At 44.3% G+C, this 19,725-nt stretch overlaps 1 protein-coding gene and 1 long non-coding RNA gene across 2 annotated transcripts in view; one reads left to right on the plus strand and one right to left on the minus strand.

Annotated features, from left to right (window-relative positions):
- LOC138411103 (NACHT, LRR and PYD domains-containing protein 5-like) overlaps positions 1–19,725 on the plus strand; it is a 402,447-nt gene that overhangs the window by 18,548 nt on the left and 364,174 nt on the right. The window contains exons 9-13 of the mRNA XM_069529793.1: positions 3,040–3,213; positions 3,590–3,763; positions 5,990–6,163; positions 7,340–7,513; positions 7,887–8,060. Coding sequence (XP_069385894.1) covers positions 3,040–3,213; positions 3,590–3,763; positions 5,990–6,163; positions 7,340–7,513; positions 7,887–8,060 — 870 coding nt within the window. The remainder of the gene's footprint in view (positions 1–3,039; positions 3,214–3,589; positions 3,764–5,989; positions 6,164–7,339; positions 7,514–7,886; positions 8,061–19,725) is intronic.
- Positions 4,126–5,949, minus strand: LOC138411120 (uncharacterized). The gene is made up of 2 exons (XR_011243777.1): positions 5,831–5,949; positions 4,126–5,731 (listed from the first exon to the last, which is right to left on the minus strand). It is a non-coding gene; the product is annotated as an uncharacterized lncRNA (long non-coding RNA).

The raw sequence follows: 19,725 nt of genomic DNA on the forward strand, positions 1-19,725 counted from the left end.
TCCTGTCCCCAGTGTGGACAAAGATCCAGAAGAGGAGCTGGAGCTCAGACAGCCGGTCAGAGCAGCACTGTACATGTGTCTGCTGATGTCTTCACTTCTGACAACAGCACATGTTTGATTTTGTTCCTTCATACAGCATCAACATTTCACTTGGTTATAAAAGCACAAAGTTCAAAAGCTTTGATTTTCTCTAGTTTTTCTGTATCTGATGAAAACAATCAGCAGATTCTCAGATTCTCTGTCTTTAGTCTCACATTGTTTCTTGTCTTTCAGCAGATCGGGGTCTGCAGGAGGTTTTAGACCAACATAAGATCAGTCTGAGGAGGAGATGTGAACATGTGACTGAAGGAACTGAGGAAACAGGAAGTAGAACCCTCCTCAACAGGATCTACAATGAGCTCTACATCACAGAGGGACAGAGTGAAGAGGTTAATACTCAACATGAGGTGAGGCAGCTTGAGACGGCTTCCAAGAGGAAGAGCCTCCACGACACTCCCATCAAGTGCCACGACATCTTTAAAGCCTTCACTGACCAGCAGAGCAGCATCAGAGTCGTCCTGACCAACGGCGTCGCTGGCGTTGGAAAAACCTTCTCGGTGCAGAAGTTCACTCTGGACTGGGCAGAGGGTTTAGAAAACCAAGATGTGGGTCTGCTGGTTGTGCTTTCGTTCAGGGAGCTGAACCTGGTGAGAGACGAGCAGCACAGTCTTCTCACGCTGCTCCGTGTTTTCCATCCAACATTACAGAAGCTCACGGCAGAGACGCTCGCTGTCTGTAAACCTTTGATCGTCTTTGACGGCCTGGATGAAAGCAGACGTTCTCTGGACTTCAACCACAGGGAGGTCGTGTCTGAGGTCACACAGAGGTCATCAGTCAACGTGCTGCTGACAAACCTCATCCAGGGGAATCTGCTTCCCTCGGCTCTCGTCTGGATAACCTCCAGACCTGCGGCGGCCAATCAGATCCCTCCTACATGTGTTGACAGGGTGATAGAAGTACGGGGCTTCACTGACGCCCAGAAGGAGGAGTACTTCAGGAGGAGATTCAGTGATGAGGAGCTGAGCAGCAGAATCATCTCACACATCAAGACGTCCAGGAGCCTCCACATCATGTGTCAAATCCCAGTCTTCTGCTGGATCAGTGCTACAGTTCTGGAGCACATGTTGACCACAGACCAGAGAGGAGAGCTGCCCAAGACCCTGACGGACCTGTACTCACACTTCCTGCTGGTTCAGACAAAGAGGAAGAACAACAAGTACGGTGGAGGACATGAGACGAGTCCACAGAAGCTGACGGAGGCTGACAGGGACGTTCTTCTGAAGCTTGGGAGGCTGGCGCTTAAACATCTGGAGGAAGGAAACATCATGTTCTACCAAGAAGACCTGGAGCAGTGTGGTCTTAATGTCACAGAGGCCTCGGTGTACTCAGGAGTTTGTACTGAGATCTTCAGGAGAGAGTGTGTGATCTTCCAGAAATCAGTCTACTGCTTTGTTCATCTGAGCGTTCAGGAGTTTTTGGCTGCAGTCTACATGTTCCACTGTTACACCAAGAGGAACACAGAAGAACTCAAGAACTTCTTGGGAACATATGGGAACACAGACGGTACCTTCTCCCTGGATGACCTCCTGAAGAGAACCATGGAGAAATCCCTCACCAGTAAAAATGGTCATCTGGATCTGTTTGTTCGCTTCCTTCACGGCCTCAGTCTGGAGTCCAACCAGAGAGTCTTAGGAGGCCTGCTGGGTCGGACAGAGAACAATCCAGAGATCATCCAGAGAATCATCAACAACCTGAAGAAGATGCAGAGTGATGACATTTCTCCTGACAGAAGCATCAACATCTTCCACTGTCTGACTGAGATGAACGACCACTCAGTACATCAGCAGATGCAACAGTTCTTGATGTCAGAGAACAAATCAAAGGAGGAACTCTCTGGGATCCACTGCTCAGCTCTGGCCTACATGCTGCAGATGTCAGAGAAGGTTCTGGATGAGTTGGACCTGGAGACGTTCAACACATCATACCAGAGTCGACTGAGACTGATCCCAGCTGTGAGGAACTGCAGGAAAGCTCTGTGAGTCCAGACATGATCAATAACATGTTGAATCAGTGAACACATCCTCTGCCACTTTGTTAGTCTGAATGAACGCTTGTACCAGATTTGAAAGGATTCTCTTGAGGTGTTTTTAAGATAAAATGTTCATGAAGTAAAAAGAGGATTTACCAGGGTGAGGGTCACATGATCACGTGTTGTATGAATGTTGTGTTTTCTGATTTTATTCTCACAGATTTGATATTTTCTTTAATTACAGATTCATTGATTGTGGACTCTCAGAGACTCACTGTGAAGTCGTGGCTTCAGCTCTGAAGTCAGACCCCTCACATCTGAGAGAACTGGTTCTGAGGGACAACATCCTGAAGGACTCAGGAGTGAAGCTGCTGTGTGCTGGACTGGAGAGTCCAAACTGTCGACTGGAGACTCTGAGGTCAGGTCCTTAAATCCTTGAATGTTCACTTTTCCAACGTTCCTTCTTATTTGGTCATTATCTATTTAAATCGAATTGTCTCAGTTCTGCTCTGCTCACTGTCCCTCAGTCATCTGTCCCTCACCCAGCCTGTCAGTCACGTCCACCTCATCAGCCCAACTCCATTCACCTGCACACACCTGCTCCTGATCACTAGTGTCAGTGAATAACATGTGGACTGAGGCCGAGCACTCGTCCTCCTCAGGTTCTCAACAATAAGACACGTTCTTATTGAAGCACGTTGGACAGTTGATGAGTATAGAACCAAACAGGAAGTGACTGTCAGGAGCCATCTCTACTTTAAACAGTGTTTAATGACACAAACCTACTCAGTGACCAAACACACAGAGAAGAAGGTGATGAATGAAACAATGGTCCAACATGTCTGATGTGATATTTATCTTCAGGTCACAGACTGGACTGAGGTCAGCAGCATGTTGAGAGTCTGTGTTGACATGATGACGATCCACAATAACAGGAGGACACATTCAAATATTCACATTTCTTTATCCAGGTTGAATCGCTGCAGTCTGTCAGAGATCAGCTGTTCTTCTCTGGCTTCAGCTCTGAGGTCAAACCCCTCTCATCTGAGAGAACTGGATCTGAGCTACAACGACCTGCAGGACTCAGGAGTGAAGGAGCTGTGTGGTCTTCTACAGAGTCCAACCTGTCCACTGGAGACTCTGAGGTCAGTTTACTGACTGACTTTTGTAGATCTCATATCTATAACACAACATTTATACACGATTTATCTCATTTAATTCTAATTTAACATAATTCCTCTTCATTCATAACTTGAATTCATGAATTATTTGACATTTTAAATATTCAGCTATTTGTTAAAACTCATCTGTGTTTAGTTCTGGATTTCCTAAACTGATCTGCAGGACAGAGACCGGGTCCAAATAATATATTGTTACTGAATCAGGACTCATCTTTAGTCCAACATGTCTGATTTCATATTTATCTTCCATGTTATGAGTCTGTGCTGACATGAATATTTGTATGTTATTTTCACACATGAACTCAGTTTAATTTACAGTTAAGTTTTATTCTTTATTCAGGTTGGAGTGCTGCAGATTGTCAGAGATCAGCTGTTCTTCTCTGGCTTCAGCTCTGAGGTCAAACCCCTCTCATCTGAGAGAACTGGATCTGAGCTACAATGACCTGCAGGACTCAGGAGTGAAGGAGCTTTGTGGTTTTCTACAGAGTCCAACCTGTCCACTGGAGACTCTGAGGTCAGACATCATGTTTTAATGTCAAAGGTTCAGTGTGTAGAATTTAGTGACATCTAGTGGTGAAGTGTCATGTTGCAGCTGAATACCCCCCCCCCTCCAAACATGAAAGAGACGCTGTGGTAGCTTCAATCATCATAGAAACTCCAAAGGTTTAGTTTGTCCAGGTTTATAAAATATAAAGTATGTATATGTAAATATTTGAATCTAAAGTATTTCTGGATTATTTTCTCTTCAGTTTCTAACAATAGAATCTTACACACTGGAGCTTTAAGGTCAAAGCTCAGAACATGTGTTCCTAACAGTGAACACTGATACTGAGCTGAGAGATGTTTGTAGAATGAGCGGTGAGGACCGAGTCAGGCTCAATGTGACTGAACTTTTACTGACAGATAAACAATCCAACGCTGGACAATGTGTACATGTAATGTTTCTGTGGAAGCTAACCAGGATCTGTCCTGGTGGTCCTGTGGACCGACCACATGACAGCGTGCTGCGTTCGTGTTCTGGGACTGGGCTCATTTCAAACATGATATCCTTCCTATGGTTTCAGGACTTACACGGGGTCGTCCATGCCTTTATCTTTTCACCACTAGATGTCTGTAGCGCCCTGTACACACGTGTTACTCAGGCCTCCCTGCTCCACTTTCAACTGGTCAAACTGCTGCTCAGATCATCGCCACTTCAAGAAAACATGATCATATCACTGCTCGCCCTTTTCACACATCAACTGTGGAACATGTTCAGAAAATTTTGTGCAGACATTTTCTGGAGCTGAAGCAGCAGCAGGAGATTTTCCAGGTCAGACTTGTTCACAGCAACAGGAACATTCAGACGAGGGGTGGAGCCAAAACACATATCTCCATGATAACCATGGTTACGTTAAGTTACAGGTTCACTGTGAAGGATTTAGTGACGTCTCCAGGTGTCCTACATGTGAACGTTGTCCACTTGTCTACGTTCACATGAACGACTCCTGAAGATGTCCAGCAAGATGTTTAGAGACATCTAGTGGTGAAGTTACATATTACAAACAAATGAACCTCAAGGACACGAGGACTTTCAAGCTGTTTTCAGTCTTGAACTCTGTAAAATAGTGTCTGGACATTTTCTGGAGTTTGTCTTTCAAATATGAAGAACTGGTGGAGCAGAAGGAGGCGGGACATGACGTCTAAACTCTGCTGTGGAAAGATCAGTGTTGTTGTTTGCAGTTCATCCACACCGGCGTCGGCCGTTATCACCAAAACATCTGGAATCTCCTCGTCTTTCCAAGTTGACGTTTTCGTCTTTTACGTGTCTCTTCTTCTTCATCCTGAGATATTTTCTTTCTTTCAGTCTCATATCCGTCACGTGTTTGTGTCCGTCATCAACACGTCCACTCCCTCTCTGTGAATCCTCGGGACATTTACCTGCTCTATTCTCACATGGACTCACTCAGAAACTTTACTCGGAGGCTGCAGGAAAAGTTCCAGAAAATGTCCAGATAAACTTGACTCAGATTTCAGGTCTAAAAACCTCCCAGGTTTGGGAGTGATGTTTAGTCAAAGTCCTTTATTTTCACACATGGACTCAGTTTAATTGACAGTTAAGTTGAATCTTTTATACTTGATACTAGTCTTCTCTAGACTGGACTCCTGTAACTCCCTCCTCTCTGGAAGAAGACAAAAGTCACAAAGTCTCCAACTAGTTCAGAGCAGCAGCTTCTCACTGGTATTAAATCTCAACATCACATCACCCTGATCCTCGCTTCTCTCCATTGACTCCCTGTCCGTTTGAGAATTGATTTTCAGATTTGACTGATCACTTTTAAAGCATCTGGCCCCAAACTACATCACAGAACTCTTGAGCCTGTATGTGCCTGCACACAGCCTTAGATCCTCAGGTGGATCCTGCTGTTCCAAAGTCCAGGTTGAAAACTAAACCGTGACCGTGCTTTTACCATCAGGGCCCCTCGGCTTTGGAACGGCCCACCTGAGGAGATAAGGCAGAGTCAGTGACGTCTTTTCAGTCACTTCTTAAAACCCATTTTTATAGACTTGCTTTGATGTTATGTGTTTTTATCATTTTCACCTTTGATGTACTTGTTCATTTATCTCTATTGTCATATTACGGCTTTTATGTATTCAAGTTTTTATTTACTTTTCTTGATTTGCTGTCAAAGCACTTTGTAAACTCTGTTTTTAAAAAGTCCTTGATAAATAAAGTTTATTATTGTTTTTATTTATTCAGGTTGGAGGGCTGCAGTCTGTCAGAGATCAGCTGTTCTTCTCTGGCTTCAGCTCTGAGGTCAAACCCCTCTCATCTGAGAGAACTGGATCTGAGCTACAACTACCTGCAGGACTCAGGAGTGAAGGAGCTGTGTGGTTTTCTACAGAGTCCAACCTGTCCACTGGAGACTCTGAGGTCAGACATCATGTTTTAATGTGAAAGGTTCAGTGTGTAGAATTTAGTGACATCTAGTGGTGAAGTGTCATGTTGCTGCTGAATACCCCCCCCTTCCAAACATAAAAGAGAAGCTTGGGGGTGGAGCCAAAACACATATGTCCATGATAACCTCGAGGACACGAGGACTTTCAAGCTGTTTTCAGTCACTCTCTGGAATCTCCTCGTCTTTCCAAGTTGACGTTTTCGTCTTTTACGTGTCTCTTCTTCTTCATCCTGAGATATTTTCATTCTTTCAGTCTCATATCCGTCACGTTTGTGTCAGTCATCAACACGTCCACTCACTCTCTGTGAATCCTCGGGACATTTACCTGCTCTATTCTCACATGGACTCACTCAGAAACTTTACTCGGAGGCTGCAGGAAAAGTTCCAGAAAATGTCCAGAACAACTTGAGTCAGACTTCAGGTCTGAAAACAGCGACAGTGATGTTTAGTCAAAGTCCTTTATTTTCACACATGGACTCAGTTTAATTGACAGTTGAGTTGAATCCTTTATGCTTGATACTAGTCTTCTCTAGACTGGACTCCTGTAACTCCCTCCTCTCTGGAAGAAGACAAAAGTCACTCTCCCGCCTCCAACTAGTTCAGAGCAGCAGCTTCTCACTGGTATTAAACGTCAACATCACATCACCCTGATCCTCGCTTCTCTCCATTGACTCCCTGTCCGTTTGAGAATTGATTTTCTGATTTGACTGATCACTTTTAAAGCATCTGGCCCCAAACTACATCACAGAACTCTTGAGCCTGTCTGTGCCTGCATGCAGCCTTAGATCCTCAGGTGGATCCTGCTGTTCCAAAGTCCAGGTTGAAAACTAAACCGTGACCGTGCTTTTACCATCAGGGCTCCTCGGCTTTGGAACGGCCCACCTGAGGAGATAAGGCAGAGTCAGTGACGTCTTTTCAGTCACTTCTTAAAACCCATTTTTATAGACTTGCTTTGATGTGATGTGTTTTTACTGCGTTTTTATCATTTTCACCTTTGATGTACTTGTTCATTTATCTCTATTGTCATATTACTGCTTTTATGTTTTCAAGTTTTTATTAACTTTTCTTGATTTGCTGTCAAAGCACTTTGTAAACTCTGTTTTCCAAAAGTACTTTATAAATAAAGTTTATTATTGTTATTATTTATCCAGGTTGAATCGCTGCAGACTGTCAGAGATCAGCTGTTCTTCTCTGGCTTCAGCTCTGAGGTCAAACCCCTCTCATCTGAGAGAACTGGATCTGAGAGGAAACGAGCTGCAGGACTCAGGAGTGAAGGAGCTGTGTGGTCTTCTACAGAGTCCAACCTGTCCACTGGAGACTCTGAGGTCAGTTCACTGACTGACTTTTGTAGATCTCATATCTATAATACAACATTCATACATGATTTATCTCATTTAATTCTAATTTAACATAATCACTCTTCATTCATAACTTGAACTCATGAATTAATTTGACATTTTAAATATTCAGCTACTTGTTAAAACTCATCTGTGTTTAGTTCTGGATTTCCTAAACTGATCTGCAGGACAGAGACCGGGTCCAAATAATATATTGTTACTGAATCAGGACTCGTCTTTAGTCCAACATGTCTGATTTCATATTTATCTTCCATGTTATGAGTCTGTGCTGACATGAATATTTGTTATTTTCACACATGAACTCAGTTTAATTTACAGTTAAGTTTTATTCTTTATTCAGGTTGGAGGGCTGCAGACTGTCAGAGATCAGCTGTTCTTCTCTGGCTTCAGCTCTGAGGTCAAACCCCTCTCATCTGAGAGAACTGGATCTGAGCTACAACGAGCTGCAGGACTCAGGAGTGAAGGAGCTGTGTGGTCTTCTACAGAGTCCAACCTGTCCACTGGAGACTCTGAGGTCAGACATCATGTTTTAATGTGAAAGCTTCAGTGTGTACAATTTAGTCACATAGAAACTCAAAAGGTTTAGTTTGTCCAATTTTGGCTACTGTAAAGAACATGGCTGCCTCCGTAGAGAGGACCTGCTCCTAAATATAAATTATGTATGTATAAAATATTTCAATATAAAGTATTTCTGGATTATTTATAGAATCTTACACACTGGAGCTTTAAGGTCAAAGCTCAGAACATGTGTTCCTAACAGTGAACACTGATACTGAGCTGAGAGATGTTTGTAGAATGAGCGGTGAGGACCGAGTCAGGCTCAATGTGACTGAACTTTTACTGACAGATAAACAATCCAACGCTGGACAATGTGTACATGTAATGTTTCTGTGGAAGCTAACCAGGATCTGTCCTGGTGGTCCTGTGGACCGACCACATGACAGCGTGCTGCGTTCGTGTTCTGGGACTGGGCTCATTTCAAACATGAAATCCTTCCTACGGTTTCAGGACTTACACGGGGTCGTCCATGCCTTTATCTTTTCACCACTAGATGTCTGTAGCGCCCTGTACACACGTGTTACTTGTTGCGTTCGTTTATGATGATGGTCTACGAATGACAAGACGCACTCTGTCCGTAACATGTTGTTTACTTCAGACGAACACATAACAATGACACACACGGTGTTACCCTCGAACTCCCCCGTGTAGCAACAACTCTTAAGAGTTCCCATTACAGGACATCTCCCCCTTTTAGTTAGACATCTACCCCATAACACACTTTAACCTAGTAATATCTCTTTTACTGGTAACTCAAAAATGTTCAAGTATATCAGAACCCGTTCAATGAACAATTCTTATAGTTCTCTTATGGAAACCATTTTTTTCAGTACTATCATAGAACACATTTTATTTGTTATACTCTCTCTCTCTCTGAGAACAGAACTGTCTCTTAAATCAGAGTCTTACAAGTCCAAACGTACTGGAGGGTGTGACACTCTTCCTGATGAAGTCACACATGATGTGTTAGTGCTCTCAGTATGTATCTGACTGTTAGTGTGTCTGGTGCCCTGAACTGGTGCGTGACTAGGTGTGTCAGTGTTTCTTGACTTTTTGGATGTATGATGTACCTCAGGTACTGTACTCTGAACTAGTGGGTTGTGAAGTGTGCGCATGTGCGTATGATTTCTCCTGACCTGTCCATCTCCTCTGTCTATTATGTATGACCTTGGTGTTGAAGCCTGTTGTAAGACAGTCCCTTGTTGTTTGTCCCTGGGAAGCCACACCTTTTGGCCACAGTGCAGTTGTGATAAAGGTCGCACTCCGTGACGGCGGTTGTATTGCCGACACTGGTTCTCCTTTGTCTGTTTCTCAGACTTCCTGAATTCTCTGATGTTTCGCCAGCAAGGGAGAAGGGTCGTATCTGTCTCCCCATAAGGAGCTGTGCAGGGGAATAGACGCTGTCTAGAGGTGTAGCACGATAAGTCATCAGCGCCTTTGCTTTCTCACCTCCTCCTTTCCACAGTCCTTTTACAGTAGCCACTGCGTGTTCAGCCTCCCCATTTGCCTGCGGATATTGTGGACTACTGGTCACATGGTTGAACCCATACTCCATGGCAAAGGTCTTAAAGGGAGCTCCGCTGTATTGTGGCCCGTTGTCAGACACCACTGTTTCTGGTGTTCCATGGCGACTGAAAACATCCTTCAACATTGCCACAACTGTCTCTGCTGAAGCAACTTTGAGATGAGCTACCTCTATGTAGCGTGAAAAGTAATCCACTACAAGAAGGTAAGTCTGTTTCTCCCAGAAAAACAAGTCTGTGCCGACTCGTTGCCAGGGTCTCTCTTGTACTAGTGTGGTCAGCAGGGGCTCTCGGTGCTCTGCCCTGTGCTGTGAGCATGTTACACACTTTACCACCAGTTGTCTGTTATGTTGTGAAAGTCCAGGCCACCAAACTGACTGGCGGGCCCTAGCTCTACACTTAACAATACCCTGATGACCATGTTGTAGATTCATGAGAATCTCTTGCCTCATGCAGTGGGGAATCACAATCCTCTGGCCTCTGAGCAACAGTCCTCCAGCCAAGGTGAGATTCTCTCTTTCAGGCCAGTGTGCCCCCAGCTCTGGTGTGAGATCATGTTTCTCTGGCCACCCCGTCTCACAATATCCGGTGAGTTTTTTACAAACAAGGTCAGCTTTCTGTTTCTCTTGTGTCACCTTCAGTCTGGCTTTGGTGGCAGGAAGGCTTTGAACAATTGCATCCACAAACACTTTGACCTCTGCCTCGTTCTCTTTTTCTTCTTTTGTGAACGTGTGTTTCACTCGAGCTATTGATAGAGTGTCTGCTGTTATCAGCTGCTTACCCGGCACACGTACAATGTCGAATGTGAGTCTCAGCAGTCTCAGTCGGAATCTCAGAACTCTGGGTGAGAGCTCATCCAGTGCTTTGGTGCTTAAGAGTGGCACCAGTGGCTTGTGATCAGTCTCTAGCCTGAATCTTAGTCAAAGAAGGTAGGATGACAGGTGCTCACACGCCCAGGTAGCTGCCAAAGCCTCCTTCTCTATTTGTGCATAGTTTTTCTCTGCATCTGACAGGCCTCTATGAACACGACAGGTTTCCATGTTCCATCTGTCTGTTTTTGAGTCAACACGCCTCCAAGGCCATGGGTGAGTATGAAGCTAACAACCGTGGGGAGATCAGTTCAGCTTTCAGTCTCTGAAAGGCTTCTCTCTGTGGCTCTTCCCAACACCACTCATTCTTTCCACACAACAGGTCTCTGATTGGGCCTGTGTATGATGCAAGATCGGGTAAAAACTTGCCTATGTAGTCGGACATCCCCAAAAGTCTTTTAACTCCTTCGACATCAGACGGCTCAGGCATCTCCATGATGGCTCTGACCTTGCCTGGATCTGCGGCCACACTGTCTGCTGTGACCTGGTGCCCCAGGAACATGATGCTGTTGGCAACCTCACATTTTTCACTATTCAGTGTCAGGCCTTCCTTTTTCAGCTTTTCCAGGACCTGATAAAGTCTCTCCTTGTGCTGTTGTATGTCTTCTCCATACACTAATATGTCATCTGCATGACACACGACACCTGTGCAGCCCTCCAACATCTGTGACATGCGGCGTTGGAAGTGTTCAGGGGCTGAAGAAATCCCAAACGGCAGGCGATTGAATGCATATCGCCCGAATGGTGTAATTAATGTCGTCAGCAGCTTGCTCTCCTCTGACAGGGGGATCTGCCAGAAACCAGAGGTTGCATCCAGCTTTGTAAACACCTTCACTCCAGCCAACATGGCGAGTGTGTCATCTACTGCTGGGAGGATGTGTCTCTCTCTTCTAACCCACTTATTCAAGGGTGTTAGATCCACACACAGCCATATTGGTATCTTTGCTCTGGGCTTGGGAACCACAACCATGCCAGCACACCATGGTGTGGGTTGTGTCATTTTTGAAATCACCCCCAATTTCTCCATGCGCTCCAGCTCTATTCGCACTGAATCCTGCAGAGGAAGAGGCACCCGGTGTGGAGATGATAGAGCGTGTGGGACAGTGTCTGGCTCAAGCTCAATCTTGAAGGGCTCCTTTCATTTCCCCAAGCCTGAGAACACTGTGGGGAATTGTGCTTTCACCCCCTCCTGCTGAGTTTCAACTGTATGTAGTCTTTTTATGAGTCCTAGAGATTGGATTGCAGGGAGGCCTAGCAGGGGCTTACCCAACTCTTTAACAACATCAATCTGCTGTTCAGTTGTTCTCTTTGTGACACAGTTTCCCTTTAAAACAGCCTTTTACCTCCAACTTGTACGTTGCTGGTCCATACAGCGCCTTACAGTGCCTGCAGGGTCCCGTGCTTCTCAGTTGTATACATGCTGCTTGGGATCGCTGTAACTTCTGCCCCAGTGTCGAGCTTAAACACCGCCTCCTCTCCTTTCAGCTGTACCCGCTCAATCCATTCATTGGCTTTTGCTGAACGTGTCTCTCCTAAGAAGGAAAAACCTTCCTCGTCCGGACTCTCTTCATGTGCTTGTGTGATATTGTGAACTCTTTTGGCGGATCTGCATTTGTTTGCATAATGTCCTTTTTTGTGACATGACCTACACTCTGCATCACGAGCAGGACGGTCCTTCCAGGAATGCGTCTTCACATGACCACATCTGCTGCATCAGATGACTGCATGTCATTTTTCTGTTTGGTCACTTTCTGCCCCTTGGCTGTGTTTTCATCCATCACATCAACATGTCCAGTCACCTGCTCAGTCCCCCTCAGCACTGGCTGTTGTCTCTTTACTGCTGCACTTTGTCTCACTCTTCTTGTGGCTTTTTCCAGTGTTAGATCTGCATCCAACTGCAAATTTTCTGATAACTTGGCATCTCTTATGCCGACCACTGTTGGGTCTCTTATCAACTGTTCTCTCAAACCGACAAATTCACAGTGTTCTGCTAGTGTGTGCACTGCAGTTATAAAAGAGTCCACACTCTCACCTGGCTCTTGATTCCGTCTGTTGAAGCTCTTTCATAAATGACGTTTCGTTTGCTGACGCTGTGTGCGGTGAAGGCTGCCACCACCGCTGTGTACGACATTTTCTGTGCATCTGTCAGAGGCAGTACGTTCAAGATGTCCTCGGCGTCGTCTCCCGCCGCATACATGAAGTAGGCCTGGGACGATAACAAATTTTGCTGGACGATATATTGTCCCAAAAATGATTGCCAACATGATAATATATCATAATAATGCACACCCTTTCAAATACAATAAACTTTTATTTCTCAGTGTTTTTACCGTTGTAATTGTAATTTCAAGAACGTTTAGATATCCTGAATAAATAAAACTAACAAAAAATAAAATGGACTCTCAGTCTTAAAAATCACAACCAAAAACAATAAAATAGACCCGTCTCTGTTAAGAAAAACAGCACTCAAATATAAAACCACACACAACCAAAACAATCTCGCAGGCAATTCGTACTGTCTGTCAAGCATTTGCAGCATCTCTCTCAATGCTGGCTTTTCAACTGGGGGGCAGCATTTCTTTAGCGATGTAGCAAACTACACTTTCTGTGAGCGCACACTATTCTGTGCTGTTCCGTTTATATTTGCTTTGTCGACCAAACGCCTCAGTGAGTGTTGTCAGGATGAAGGCTCTGCATCTCGAGGTGCACTTTGTTTCCCCAACTGGGAAAACTGGATCGGGTGGTTATGCTTTAGGTGGGCATGCAAGTCATTCGGTTTGAAGCCAAAATATTCCCACACCGGGGCTGTGGCATTTGGCTTTGCAATCATCTTTTTTCCTCACGTTGCTCCACATGACACTCGTTTGCTGCACTCTGTGTGTGGAGCTAATGCTAGTGGCCCTGCCTCCCCCCACAGAGAGAAAGAGGCTGGATGACTGACAAGAGGGTTCACTCCGTTCATTCCGCAACAAACGCCCCCAGGTGCTGAGACTGAGCACAGAGTGAACCCTCTTGTCATCCAGCTTGGAGGCGAGAGACGAGGAAAACAAACACGCATGCACATTGCGATATATCGAGGCCGGAAAAATTATTAAGTTCATTTTAATTTATCGTGCGATTAATTGATTTATTGATTATCGGCCCAGGCCTAACATGAAGGCATTCACTTGAAACTCTTCTGACTGCTTGTCTAGTCCTGACGCTATTCTGTAGTGTTCAAAACGTTTCAACCATCTCGGCCATTCATTAGCATTGCTGAAGTCGAACTGGCCTGGCGGGGCTAACTGTGGCGCTGCTACTGGTGCTTCTTTGCCCATTTAGTCTTTTTTCCCGTTCTCAGTTTTCTTTCAGGTTTAGGACGTCTTCATTGCTTTATTTTACTTTTTTACTTTTGTTCTCAATCCCACTTTTGACACCATGCTGCGTTCGTTAATGACGATTGTTGATGAATGACAAGACACACACTGTCCGTAACATGTCGTTTACTTCAGACGGACACATAACAATGACACACAAGGTGTTACCCTCTAACTCCCCCGTGTAGCAACAACCCTTAAGAGTTCCCATTACAGGACATTACTCAGGCCTCCCTGCTCCACTTTCAACTGGTCAAACTGCTGCTCAGATCATCGCCACTTCAAGAAAACATGATCATATCACTGCTCGCCCTTTTCACAAATCAACTGTGGAACATGTTCAGAAAATTGTGTGCAGACATTTTCTGGAGCTGAAGCAGCAGCAGGAGATTGTCCGGGTCAGACTCGTTCACAGCAACAGGAACATGTGGGGACATTCAGACGAGGGGTGGAGCCAAAACACATATCTCCATGATAACCTCGAGGACACGAGGACTTTCAAGCTGTTTTCAGTCACTCTCTGGAATCTCCACGTCTTTCCAAGTTGACGTCTTCGTCTTCTACGTGTCTCTTCTTCTTCATCCTGAGATATTTTTATTGTTCCAGTTTCACGTCCGTCACGTTTGTGTCCATCATCAACACGTCCACTCGCTCTCTATGAATCCTCGGGACATTTACCTGCTCTATTTTCACATGGACTCACTCAGAAACTTTACTCGGAGGCTGCAGGAAAAGTTCCAGAAAATGTCCAGAACAACTTGAGTCAGACTTCAGGTCTGAAAACAGTGACAGTGATGTTTAGTCAAAGTCCTTTATTTTCACACATGGACTGTTAATTGACAGTTAAGTTCAATTCAATTCAATTCAATTTTATTTATATAGCGCCAATTCATAATTTACATTATCTCAAGGCACTTTACATTTAAAGGTCAAGACCTTAAAACAATATTAACATAGAGAAACCCAACAGTTCCCACAATGAGCAAGCACAGGCGACTGTGGAGAGGAAAAACTCCCTCATTAACAGGGAGAAACCTCTGGCAGAACCAGGCTCAATGTGGGCGGTCATCTGCCTCGACCGGTTGGGGTGAGGAAAGAAAAGTAAGGGGGGAGGAAAGGAGAGATGGGTGGAAAGCGGGGGAGAGAAGAGAGATGAGGTGGAGAGAGAGAGACCGGTAACAATTTGGCACCAAGTTGAATCCTTTATACTTGATACTAGTCTTCTCTAGACTGGACTCCTGTAACTCCCTCCTCTCTGGAAGAAGACAAAAGTCATAAAGTCTCTGTGGCGTTCGACCACGCCACGGGGTTCCCCTCACGACAGCCAGAGACAAACCAGTCTAACCATTGCTTGTTTAGCATCTTTTATTTACTCTCCCAACAGAACATACAAAACATGTAACTTAACTGGTCCAGCACTTTCTGCTGGACCTTCAGCTTCACCCAGTCTCTCTTCCCAGTGTCTTTCTCCAGTGTGTCTTTCCTGAGTGTTCTCAGAGCGTTTTCCCCCCGAGGCAGCTCTGCTGCCTCCTTTTAAAGTCTGAGGATCAATCAGCTAACAGCTCTCACCTGTGCTGATTGATCCTCAGTGGTGCAGGTGAAGGTGCTCTCTCCGCCCCTTCACCTCCACAGTCTCCAACTAGTTCAGAGCAGCAGCTTCTCACTGGTATTAAATGTCAACATCACATCACCCTGATCCTCTCTTCTCTCCATTGACTCCCTGTCCGTTTTAGAATTGATTTTCAGATCTTACTGATCACTTTTAAAGCATCTGGCCCCAAACTACATCACAGAATTCTTGAGCCTGTATGTGCCTGCACGCAGCCTTAGATCCTCAGGTGGATCCTGCTGTTCCAAAGTCCAGGTTGAAAACTAAACCGTGACCGTGCTTTAACCATCAGGGCCCCTCGGCTTTGGAACGGCCCACCTGAGGAGATAAGGCAGAGTCAGTGACGTCTTTTCAGTCACTTCTTAAAACCCATTTTTATAGACTTGCTTTGATGTGATGTGTTTTTATCATTTTCACCTTTGATGTACTTGTTCATTTATCTCTATTGTCATATTACGGCTTTTATGTGTTCACGTTTTTATTTACTTTTCTTGATTTGCTGTCAAAGCACTTTGTAAACTCTGTTTTCCAAAAGTACTTAAAAAGTTTAAAGTTATTATTGTTATTATTTATTCAGGTTGAATCGCTGCAGACTGTCAGAGATCAGCTGTTCTTCTCTGGCTTCAGCTCTGAGGTCAAACCCCTCTCATCTGAGAGAACTGGATCTGAGCTACAACGAGCTGCAGGACTCAGGAGTGTGGGAGCTGTGTGGTTTTCTACAGAGTCCAACCTGTCCACTGGAGACTCTGAGGTCAGTTCACTGACTGACTTTTGTAGATCTCATATCTATAACACAACATTTATACACGATTTATCTCATTTAATTCTAATTTAACATAATTCCTCTTCATACTTAACTTGAATTCATGAATTAATTTGACATTTTAAATATTCAGCTACTTGTTAAAACTCATCTGTGTTTAGTTCTGGATTTCCTAAACTGATCTGCAGGACAGAGACCGGGTCCAAATAATATATTGTTACTGAATCAGGACTCGTCTTTAGTCCAACATGTCTGATTTCATATTTATCTTCCATGTTATGAGTCTGTGCTGACATGAATATTTGTATGTTATTATCACACATGAACTCAGTTTAATTTACAGTTAAGTTTTATTCTTTATTCAGGTTGAATCACTGCAGACTGTCAGAGATCAGCTGTTCTTCTCTGGCTTCAGCTCTGAGGTCAAACCCCTCTCATCTGAGAGAACTGGATCTGAGATACAACAAGCTGCAGGACTCAGGAGTGAAGGAGCTGCTTGATCTAGAGCAGAGTTCAGACTGTCGACTGGAGACTCTGAGGTCAGTAGATGTTTGGAGTCAGTCCACGCTGCTTTCATCAGTATTTTACTAAACACAGTCAGTATCACAGTACAGATCCAGGGTCTGTACTACGAAGCAGGATTTGTGGTTATCAGGTTAACTTCAGGTTTAGTTTTTTCAGTCCTACGAAGCTCGTTCACTTCTTATCTGGTTAAATCACCATGGTAACTGATGATGAACGGCTAACCTGCTCCGAAGCAGGTTAAGTTGGAGATCAACCCGTATAAAAGCTCCGCCCACTGACCAGCGTGACTCTCCACTGTTGTGTGGTGCACACTCTCCTTAAAGGGACGGAGAAGAGAAGTTTAAACCAACGTCTGGTTGGTTCAGTTGATCTCAGCCACTAACACACCCAGTACATCTCAATCTCTCCAGACTCATCCTGTCACCAAAATACCAGATGCTCTCAGTCAGGTCCCTGAAAATAGCTCCATGTGTTTTTATTGAGTAGTGACGTCAGAGGTTTGCACCACAGTGTGTCCTCAGAGACAGAGTGTGTCCTCAGAGACAGTGTGTCCTCAGAGACAGAGTGTGTCCTCAGAGTCAGTGTGTGTCCTCAGAGACAGTGTGTGTCCTCAGAGTCAGAGTGTGTCCTCAGAGACAGTGTTTGTCCTCTGAGTCAATGTCCTCAGAGACAGTGTGTCCTCAGAGACAGAGTGTGTCCTCAGAGTCAGTGTGTGTCCTCAGAAACAGTGTGTGTCCTCAGAGACAGTGTGTGTCCTCAGAGACAGAGTGTGTCCTCAGAGTCAGTGTGTGTCCTCAGAAACAGTGTGTGTCCTCAGAGACAGTGTGTGTCCTCAGAGACAGTGTGTGTCCTCAGAGACAGTGTGTCCTCAGAGACAGAGTGTGTCCAACTAAAGCTCATCATAGAGACCACATCATGGGATTCAAACTCTGCTGTCAGTCAAACTGTCCATGTCTGTGATTGGTCATACGCAGTAAACCCCGCCCCTTTTATGTGACACATGTCTTCACCTGTAACAGCAGGAAATCCACCTCTCAAGTGTCCACTCTGCACTTTCACATGCAGAGGAAACACACGTGATGGTCAAAGTGTGTGCAGCTCTTAGCGTGTTCATTCCAACACGTGAACATGAAGCAGAGAGGAAGCTGCTCCACCTCTGAACAGGACTGAAGTCCCTGCTGCTCTTTATACTGGATGTGCTGCATCACTGACTCACAGCTGATGAAGTGAGTCTCTGTCAACACTGATGTCTTCTTCTCTCAACAGATGGTGGACAGGATCTTTCTCTAGGTGAGTGTGAAGAGGACAGTGTGAAGAGGACAGTGTGTGTGGACGGAGGCTGAGCTGTGTCCTGATGATCCAGAGGCTGAAGCAGCAGCAGCTTGTGTGTAGAGCGGCTCTGACTGGGCCTTGTTGCTGGGAGGCAGAGTGGAGACAGAGCTCCAGAGGAATCAGAGGAGGTGAGCTGCTCTGAGATCAGCTGTCACACAGTGTCCAGTCCACCGTCCTCCCTGTGTGTTCCTGTGTGACACAGCATCATCAGTGGATCTGCTGCTGCTCTGTCCTTTGACACAGAAAAGTCAAAGTTGTAAATATTTCCAAGTTATGTGCAGAAAAATATGCAGATTTAATGCAAATGTAACTTTCAAATGTAGAAAGTGACATTCTATCTACTGGTGGGGACATGAAGCTGTGAGCAGTCGCTATTATAAATAAATAACTGCTGAGTTCAGACGAGCGTCTTATAGTTTAAAACTATTTGTACAAATGTACATGAAATAAAAGGAAATGAGGGAATATCCCTTAAAGGTCCAGTGTGTAAGATTTAGGTGAAATGGAACTATTGGCAGAAATTTAATGGAGAATAATCCTCATGATGTTTTCACTGGATCATTTCATCCAAATTTTATGAATTGTTGTTTTCTTTACCCCAGAAAAGACCTTTTATATTTAAATACTTTATATTCAAATACTTTATATTCAAATACTTTATATTCAAATACTTAATATATTTACATGGAGGGGATCCTCTCTATGGAGGCCGCCATGTTTTTAACAGACTGGACAAACTAAACACCTTTTGGGTTTTAATAACTGAAGCTACCACAGTTTCTTTTTCATGTTTAGAAGGAGAGGGGGAGGGGAGGGCTGTTCAGCTGCAACATGACACTTCAACACTAGATGTCACTAAATTCTACACACTGAACCTTCGAAGTGACACTTTTCACGTCCAGGACATGATGTCATCACTTGGAACTGTCGTATGTCAACATGTTGTGTAAACTCCGACAGGACGCTCTAATGTTTTATCAATGATTATTGATTATTCTGAGTATGATCTTATTCAGGTTAAGTTGATCAGAACATACAGTTTATACGTCAGTGTCTTCTTCAGATTATTGTCTTAATCTGGTTGATACCAGAATATTGTATCTATGGAAAAAAAACAGTTAGTGACATGTAGTCAAATAAATATATAAAAAATAAATACATTCGTCTCTGTTTTGTGTCATTGATTGTTGAGAGGCAGCTTCCACTGATGCCACACTCTCAGAGAGCGACTACTGCTGTTTCTGACTTATTCAGGGAGATGTGGACTAGTTTGTGAACGTTAACTTACTCATATTGATCCGGGGCATGGATGGTTGAGACGCTGCGTACAGTTATGGTGTCATCCCTTCAAATCTGTTTTATTGTTTTCTGCTTCTGTCCTTATATGTACTGTATTTTAATAAAGCTGATTCCCAATTCCATATTTTTATGGGTCCATGCGATGTTAATTCTTTTATTTTTGTTTACTGATAATTTACAAGATGTGCCACACTACACACTCCTAACAGCGCTGCACAACAAATGAGTGATTGGGCTTCCCACACTAGGTTTCCCTAAAGATCAAGGAGAACAAAGTCATTTCTCTTAAGTATTGTGTACTCATATTGCTTAGTACTTGTGTTTTTTGAACTGCATTCAAATATT

Source organism: Paralichthys olivaceus, chromosome 1, assembly GCF_024713975.1.
Source record: "Paralichthys olivaceus isolate ysfri-2021 chromosome 1, ASM2471397v2, whole genome shotgun sequence".
NCBI lineage: Eukaryota > Metazoa > Chordata > Actinopteri > Pleuronectiformes > Paralichthyidae > Paralichthys > Paralichthys olivaceus.